The following is a 9,997-nucleotide window of genomic DNA, read 5'->3' as shown; positions in this document are numbered from 1 at the left end:
GACGCCTGGGTAGTAGCAGCAGTAGTGGTGAATCCACTCGCTCCAGGTTGAGCTTTTAAACACCTGCCTGGGTAGTAGCCGCAGTAGTGGTTATTCCATTGGCTCTGGGTTGAGCGGGTAGTAGCAAGGGGGTTGTAGCTCAAACCTACTTGCTCCGCAATGGGTGTTTCTGTCCAATGGTTAGCTACCAGGACATGTCAGGTTGGCTATATAACCGACAGATGATATCATTAGCCATAGGGCAGGCATTCATCATTTGCATATGTTTGAATTGTTTGGGTTTGCCATTTGTTTTGGATTTCTACATCATATATGCCATGTTACCTGACTATATGCTACTTGTTCTACTTGTACCATATTTGTGTATTACTTGCCTGTATTGCTTGTGTTTGTACAACTGAGAGGCCCCTCATGCTGGTGTCGGTGGGTGTTGAGGGCTGTTCTTGATGGGATGAATTGATGATGCGTTTGCATGATGATGATGATTATTGAATGAGATAATTGGAGCTCCCTGGGTAGACACAGTGATGTAGTTTCACTAGCTCCAGGCGAGGGTATGATGTATTGATATAGAATTGCTAAGGCAGAACAACTGGTGATGGTTTTGCTTATGATTCTGAGTCTGATTCGTGGAAGAGTCAGCGAGTTGGGAAACATGTGAAACATGAATTAAATTTAGCACTCCCTTATGACAGTTGCCTATTCATGGATTAGCGAGAAGCTAGGATGAATAATTGGTGAAGAAGTTTAGGATTCTTAGTGAGTTTTTATTGCAATACATTGAATTTATTTAGCACTTTTACCGTACTGGGAACCCATGGGCCCAGGATTCTCATTCCGTATATATCTCTTGTTTTTCAGATACAGGTCCAGGTGCTCAGAAGTGAGTTGTGGGTCGTCTGAGAGACGGCAAAGATCTTTATTTTCTCTACTTTGTGTTTTGCTTAGAATCTCTCCACCTTTGTTTTGGAAAGATTATATTATGTATTGAACTCTTTGAATTTGCCTATAGAGGCTCTCATGTTTCCTTCGGTAGAGATTAGGATATACTGTTGTCAACTACTTTCATACTGTACCCTAGCCAGCCTAAACTTCGCGGGTCGCGACTAGTGGCTATTTACTTATATTATATTATATATATATATATATATATATATCTGTTATCTATCTCTTAATCTCCTCTACGCCTTGTCCGTATATCGTTTTCGGCTTCACGGTTTATCTTTTGTTGACGAAACGTGAGTGATACGTCTTTGCGATTTTATTTCTACTCTTTTCAGGCTTCTCGGTAATACTCCTTTCGAAATTACCTATATTTATTTATTAAAAATCCACCTGAGAGCCGTACCACCGTAATATCATTGACTTATGACTCGAACATAAGGATTTGAATATTAGGGTGTTACATTAAAACTCTTTTAATGTATTTCTGTTTGTAATCATGAGTCTAAGAGGTTTTTCTTTTTAAGTTAGGTGAGCATTTAGTGTTAAAAGTCTAGGGAGTGAACCTAATCGAAACAATCTTGGTTAGAAGCTTGGTTCGTCCTGAATAGTATTAAGAAGAATCCTACTAGAAAATTTGTGTTTGTAATCTTTGATAAAGATAGTGAAAATTCTATCATAGTTTTGATAGAGACTGAATATAGACCACATTGCACAAAATGATTAAACCAAAATACATGATTCTGTTTTCTTTTCTTTTTTGTTTAGTTTTTATTTTATTTGTTATCAGACAAAAATAAATTATTTCTTGCATAATCAGTATCACAGATACAGCAATAACAAAATTACAGAATCTGTTTTAGTATTCAAATTTAAAAACATAAAAAAAATAATCTTAATTTTAAACCTCCTACTCTACGCTATTGAAAACCTTCACTAAGATATATATTACTAAACATTCAAAGTAACCCAACTTCATTTTAATTCCTGCTTCTCATATACTACACGCACTTTTGGAGGAAAGGAAAAAAAAAAAAAAGGAATAAACATGTAGTTATTAGTACGTTGTTACTTTTATCATGTATAATTAGTACTTTTCTCAAAAGTAAAAATAAAGTACAAGCTAGAATAATCTCTTCATTGCAGTGGAGAATTTGGAGAACCCCAAACTCTCCGATCCTCCAATTTTTCTTTTACCTTCTAATACATTCCTTAATAAACAATATATATTTACAATATGGCTCATATTTCAAATTGCAATAATACAATACAATATATAAAACAATATAACATGAAAACAATATATAACAAAAAGATGATATATATAAATTAAATAAAATCAACAATTTTTGTCTGCAAGGTATTGAAGAACATTGACCTGCATTTTCAAACAGCTTATATAGCTCTCTAATTCTTCAACCATTTGTTCATTGCACATATCTTCTCCACCGGGTATCAACCTTCTTAAGCACCTCAATTTGCTATTATTATTATTATTATTATTATTATTATTGATAAACCCATCTTCATATTCTTCTCCTTTTATGTCCTTATTAACATACTTGATGGACTTTGAACTACTATTACTAGGGTTATTACTAGTTATTATTGGACCACCACTACTACTACTATGTTCATTTTGGTACCTTTGAAGGTTGGCTTTTAGAGCATTACTCCAGGCAAAACCTTGTGCCGAGAACACCATTGCCATGTCCACTTCATGCTTCACAACATTCTGAATCTCACAACAATGGCTACTCCTTTTTCCCGCCTTGATCTTCATCAATGCCGGAACCAAATAGTTCATGTAATTCCTTGTAAACACTGCTTCTTCTACCACTTTCTTGGGTTCAATCGAGTACACGCGCCTCCGCTTAGCTGCTTGCCCCTCCATATCAAGAAATTCAAAGACAAAAAAAAAGTATTTGAAGGGAAAAATGAAGAAGAGGGAGAAGAACAAGAACAAGAGGTTTTGGTGATTTATAGAAGTTGTAGGATAAAAGGGTAATTAAGTAAAGTGAAAACAAGAGAAGAGACACTAAATAATAATATGAAGCATGATTTAGGGAGTGAATAGAATAAATTAAATGAGTGAGGTTATAAGTTATAAGGTTGAAGCAAAGGAAGTAAGCTAAGTTGGAAGTATATAGGGTTTTGAGGAAGTGATTATGAAAATTTGATTTTGACATGGGTGGAGGGAGTAGGGTATGTTAGTGTAGGTGTAGCCCACAAAATAATTGGGGTCACACTCATAATATTGGAGATTGAATCATGATTACAACCCCAACCAAACATGCACGTACACTCACAAAAATTGCTCACCACACACCTTTCAAAGCAACTCCTTTTCTTTTGGGAGACTCTCTCACATAGTGCACAAACATTTGCATTTAAAAAAAAAAAAGAAAAGAATAAACTTTTATATTTTTAATTTATGTCAATTTAGCCATGATCGACAATATTCATAATAATCCGTCCAATTATTTTATTACTTCAACTTTATCTAGGTCTAATTAAAATAGAATAGATGTTAGTTGATTACTACCTAAACTATCCATTTTCTTCTTTTAGACAATGAGACTAATAATCTCGTTCTAATATAAGCATAATAAAACTTTTTCCCCCTATTCAAGAGTAGAAGTTTTTTTATGATATTCTTGTATGACTTAGATAAAACAATTCAGATAGAATATAAATAGAAATATTAACAATAATCATTCTATCTTTATATTGAACATATGAAAAATAAAAAGAATAAATCTTCTCAATTTTATTTGTAAATTAACATAATCATCCTTTAATTTTTTTTTTCTTTCACATATTTCATTCTAATCCATCAATTACAATTAAGCAAATAAAAATGAGGTAATTGGTAGCACTTAAACATGTTATAAAAAGAGAAGAATTATAGAAATGGGACAATCCTAAAAAATAAAAATGTGTATGAGTTTGTCAAAAATAATATATAAATACTAAAAATTAATCACTAATTAATTTATTTTATAAATATATATTATATATAAATACATATATAAATTAATTTATTTTTAATATATATTTTATAATAATAATTAATTTTAATAATTTAATTGGCACATGGGTTCACATGGTTGATGCTTATCACAACTACCCACATAACAGAACGGAGTCTCCAGCCATGTGCGCTCCAAAACAAGGACACCCAAACCCCACCATAAATGCCCTCACATGTATCCGCCTCTCTTTCTTCCCTTCTAATCCCTCTATTTACATTTTCATAACCAATCTCTCATTTTAAACATTTATTCAAGCTACAAATTTAAAAAATTAAATACATTGCAGTGAATATTTGAAATTATTTTTTATTCTAAATTTTAAATTCTAAAGTTTAAATACTAAATTCTAAGTCTTCTAAAAAGATAAGAATTAAAAAATAATTTTATGATAAAAGTTTAATTAATATTAACTAATTAAATATTAGTTTCCTATATTTATTATAAATATAGAACAATTATCAAGACTTAAGTCAATTATATCTACCTGCTACTTATTGGCAATGCCCCCTGACATCAATACAAATATACAATCATGGATAGCTCCGGGTCCATGTCATGAAATTTTGATAAAAGGTTTTTTATTTTCTGATACAATTCTTCGTTTTAATGACCTCAAAAGTCAAAATCATCTAATAATATGTATGTGGATTTATGATAAGAAAGGATTAAGCTATTTAAATTTTTCAAAGACTGATGGAAATCAATAAGAATTAATTAAAAAGATAATAATTATACTATTTTTGTTAGGACACTTAATGTGCTACATATTTGTTTCGATAAGATATTGTGTGACAGCTAACTTGGCTTTAATATTGTACAAAGTAATAAGAAAGTTAATGTTTGAAGAATAAGCATAATCCAAATGGAGCTGACCCTACTCTAGCTATAGTGAGGTGATTACAGATACATGTATGATAATAAACCTGGAATTGTGTCCGCAAAGTCAAAATCTTGTCTTCATTGAGAAAATTAACATATGAAAGCAAAAAGGCTCCATTATCATCAGGTACTTTGAATGATAACTTAATCAAATACATTGACATTCATGTTTGGTGATTTCGCTAATATATAATAATAATTATTGCTTCTTCTCTTGTACGTACTAGAGCCCCACACGATTTTATATTTTTTTATGGTTAAACTATTTGGGTTCATCTTTAAATATTGAGTAAAATATTATTTTTATTCTGAGGTTTGGAATAAGTTTTATTTGTGTTTTTAACGTTTAAATCACCTTATTTGTATCTCTAATTTTTATAAAAGTGATTTAGTGTTATACTAACAGATCAGATTGTATTTTTCAATTATTCTCACTTGGTTCACATTCAATTATGTCCCTGAAAAAAGTGAATTATGTAAATATTGTGGAGATTAGTTTTAATTTTTGATGAGCTATTATCTAAAATGGATTATCGATTCTGTTTCATATATTTGTATTCTAACTTTAAGAAGAGATTTTCAGAATTCCAACTAAAGCTCATTATGTGTAATTGACGGCAGGATAACATTGATTCACTTTTACAAACGTTATGGATACAAATAAAATGATTTAAACGTTAGGAATATAAATAAAACTTATCCCAAACGTTAGGGAAAAAAATGATATTTTACTCTTAAATATATTTTATTAATTAAAAAATAATATATTATTCTTTGTTAATTAAATAAATTTTAATTTTTTATTTGTTTTATTTTATGTTAATAATTTAAAATTAGAGTTTAAAATTTAAAATATAATATTTAAAATTTTAGAATTCAAGAAGTGTTGCACTCTGTAGATCGTTGCAATCTTACATTATTCGAAGCATATTAGCATTGCCGATTATTTGACGCAAAATTTCAAGTTTTTTATATTCTAGACAAAAATAAAGCTCTCATCAACACTTGGTTAAAGAAGAATATATTATTTGCATTTAACCAGATTCCGAATTATTATTTATTCCAAATAGTCCAAAGTGGAAAATGAAATAATAAAGAAGCAATGAAGCATATGATAAAAGAAGAAAATTAGGAAGTTAGCAGAGAGTCCTTTAGCTTTCAAAGGATTCAGGAGATGGATGGTTTCAAAGTCTGAGGCAAAATTTAATGGCAACCACCCCTTTGGAAATTTGTGGGACATGTATGCATGTGCACAAGAGTCTCAAGATTCAGATTATTAAGTATAAAGTACAAGCTTCCCTCATCCTCACAGTTATGGTGTAATAATGGTTTTAAATTAGAATTGTGAATAAAACATATTATTTGATGTGATGCAATTGCGATAAAACAACCTAAGCAGACTGTCCTCTCTTTTGTTTTTTTTTTCTAGGATAATATTTAGACGAAAAGTGGTAACTAATCATTTTGCAAGTTGGATTTGTAACTAAGAGTTATAACCAGCTACCTGAATACTCATTATTCATAATGAAATAGTCACTAAACGACACCCTCCTTGCCAATAATTTATGACATAAAAATGTTCTGTAATTAAGTTTTAACCAAGTCTTTAAAAATATTTTTTTAATAATAGAAATAAAAAATTTTATATCAGAAATATATAAAATTTTTAAAATAAAATACCAAATATTGTTGTGTTCAGTATGTGAAACTGTTGTCGGATAAGTAGTAATCATAGTTGTTGCCAATGAAACTTGCTTTGTTTGAGGAAGGAGAAAGTGAAAGAATTTTGGTTCTCTACTCATTATATATAACCCTTCTCTATAGTTAGCATTTGCCAATCATTTTTGATGTGGATCAATTTTATATCTCACAACACTTATCATCGACTAACAGTTGGCAATGTAAGTTTGAGATTAATTTTGACGCAGAGATGGTTTGAAATCAAAAGAGAAAATGTACAAAACATTTTTTAGAAAAAAGTTTTTAGAGAATGTGATTATGCTAATGATAGTGCTGACAGTTTTGGTCCCATTTGGCAATATCATATTTATTGGAGCAATATTTTGAAAGCTTGCAAAATCTTTTAAATCGAAAGTCACATGATCTTTTGTATCGGAGTCAATGACCCATAGTGTATATTTTGGAGTGATAATGCTCATAATTCTTCCATTAAAATGTAATGCAATAGTTTTACCTGAAATGGAGGTCTAAATGGAATTAGTCAAATTTTGGTTTGCATTATGAGGTTGTTGCTATACACTTTTGTCTTTGATCAACTCTAACAAGGCAAATCTTTGTTCAGGAGTGAACTTAGATTTTGATGTTTGAGTGTTCTATTAGAGACAATTGAGCTGAGATTATTTGTCATTGAGTATATCATCATGCTACTCAGTGATCACGTAATTAATTATGGTGTTATGTTGCTGTTGTTGTTAGAAATAGGAGGAGTACTCATGCTTCTTATAGCACACATCTTCTGTGTGGCCTTGTTTGTTACAATGAGAGCATGTCATTGTAACTCCACGACCTCTACTACCTAAGTTTTCTTTAGGGTGGAGAAAATAAGGGTTTGATTAATCTTAAATCGGACTTGTGTTGCTCTTTGAAATTTGAGATTGAAGATTCGTGAGTTGATGGAGGAGATTGGCATTGCTTTGGTTGTTAAAACCACCACTCAAGAATCTATTTACCATGTCTGCCATTTTGAGAAATTAATGAATCACAGAGTAATAAGGGTTCAGGCCTTCTTCTTCTTTCTAACTCGATCAGAACAGTTATATTCACCAAGAAAGAATCTTGCAAAATAGCCTCTCATAAAATTCTATTGGATGAATTTGAAGGAAGAAGTAAAAAAGAGAAAAAGAAGATGTAGAAAGAAAAATAAGGAAAAGAAAGAAAATGCGTCATTGACAACTATTGTCAATTCACAACTTTTTAATTCGATTCACAACTTGGTTACTCTCCACGCTCACCGCACCATGAAAAAAATCTCATATCCTAAGTTATTCAAATTATGATGTTAATGGTTTGATGAACCAGAAGAGAGAGGAAGAGTGAAAGTTGAGAGAGGAAAAAAAAATTGGTTCTCATTTTGAAAATTTCAAATGAATGAAAACAAAAAAAAATATTTTATGGTTAACCTTATGTTATATACTCCTACTATAATTAATTACCATCAATATTGAACTAATAAAAAAAATAATAAAGCTCTACATCCAAGCAAAATACTTAACCAAGTCTAACCAATAAGTGATTATAACAAATTTTCAAATCGCGCACCTCTTTTCTAAATTCGCGCACGCAGGTTCTTCTTCTTCCCTTCTTCTTCTTCTCCTACACCTCTTTCTTCTTCCAAATTCGCACACGCAGGTTCTTCTCCTTATTTTTCTTTTTTTCTCCAATGTTGTGTCTTCTTCTTTTTTTTTCGTTATCGTCATCACCAATAACACCAATATTTTGCAAATATCTTTATTAATTCTGATTATCTCTACAGCCATCATTAAATAATTTCGGTTCATTTCTTAATTCATTTCGGTTCATTTGTGTCTTCATTGAGGTTCACCTGATGCTGCTGATAAGTATTGACTAATTTTTTTATTTTTTAAATAATTTTGGTTCATTTCTTAGTTTAATTGAGGTTCATTTGGATCCAAAAATGAATTCGATGTCTTTTTGTTAATAATGAGTCTTTTTTACTGTTTGTTAAAATTTGAACTAATTTCGATTCATTTGTGTGCTAATTGAGGTTCACTTGATACTGCTGATAAGTATTGACCAAATTTTTTATTCTTTAAGTAATTTCGATTAATTTCTTAGTTTAATTGAGGTTCATTTTGATCCAAAAATGAATTTGATGTGTTTTTATTGATGATTGAGTTTTTTTACTGCTTGTTCAAATATGAACTAATTGAATGGAATAGAGAGGAATCTAATACAAATGAATAAAGTGATATTGAATAATTTCATTCTTCTTTGCTAAAAAATTTGGTCAACACTTATCAGCAGCATCAAGTGAACCTCAATTAACACAAACACATCGAAGTCATTTCTGGATCCAAATGAACCAAAATTACGTAAGGAATAAAAAATTTGGTCAATACTTATCAGCAGCATCAGGTAAACCTCAATTAATACACAAATGAACCGAAATTAATTCAGTTTTGAACAAGTAGTCAAAAAAGACTCAATCATCAACAAAAATACATACAATTTATTTATGGATTCAAATGAATCTCAATTAAACTAAGAAATAAACCGATATTACTTAAGGAATAAAAAATTTAGTCAATACTTATCAGCAGCATGAAGTAAAACTCAATTAATTCACAAATAAACCAAAATAAACTAAAAAATGAACTGAAATTATTTAATGATGACACCAGAAAAATTAGAACCAATAAAGAAGTTAGTAAAATGTTGGTGTTGTTGGTGATGACGATAGTGAAAGTGAAGAAGAAGAAAGAGGAGGAGGAGGAGGAGGAGGAGACGAAGACGAAGATGGATATGTTTTACATTATTGAAACGCGCGTGTCTACACGCTGGTGTGATGAAAGTGGTTTTTATTGAATTTGAACCAACTTGGTTGGACTTTGTTGCCAAAAATACTTGGATGTATAGCTGAACTGTAAAAAAGATAATCTAAGTAACAAAATACTGAATTAAAAAAAGCATAAATTCTATATAAATACAAAATATAAAAAAGTAAATATGTTAAGAATAAGAAGATAAATGTTGAGAGAGAAAACACAATGAATATGAAGAGGAGACAAAAAAAAGTTAATAGTTAAATTAGTACTTAAAAGATGAATTATTTTTTTAATTCGTCATTAAAGATTTTGTCAACTAAATTGGTTTTTAAAGATTATAAATTAATTATATTTATCTATTTGCCACTTCTTTAATTATTTTCGTTAATAATTGATGATGTGAAATGTTAACTGGTAGCCATACATGATATCTGACATGTCTAATTAGACGCTGATCAAATATATTTATGAAAAATTATCAACTTAGTTTTTAGAGTATATTAGAATTAGGATTTATGTAATAAGAAAAATGGATTAAATTGATAAATTTTCATAAATATATTTTATCAACGTTCAATTAGATATATCAAATATGATGTACGCTGTTAGTTAATA

At 30.0% G+C, this 9,997-nt stretch overlaps 1 protein-coding gene across 1 annotated transcript; it reads right to left on the bottom strand.

The window, feature by feature from the left end:
* Positions 2,060-3,275, bottom strand: LOC107637711 (transcription factor bHLH146-like). Its single transcript, XM_016341072.2, has one exon. The coding sequence runs from the start codon at positions 2,834-2,836 to the stop codon at positions 2,282-2,284; it is 555 nt and encodes a 184-aa protein (XP_016196558.1). The 5' UTR covers positions 2,837-3,275; the 3' UTR covers positions 2,060-2,281.

This window comes from Arachis ipaensis, chromosome B04 (genome assembly GCF_000816755.2).
Source record: "Arachis ipaensis cultivar K30076 chromosome B04, Araip1.1, whole genome shotgun sequence".
Taxonomy (NCBI): Eukaryota; Viridiplantae; Streptophyta; class Magnoliopsida; order Fabales; family Fabaceae; genus Arachis; species Arachis ipaensis.
Note: the sequence above shows the minus strand (reverse complement) of the source record. Positions and strands in the feature narration are given on the sequence as shown.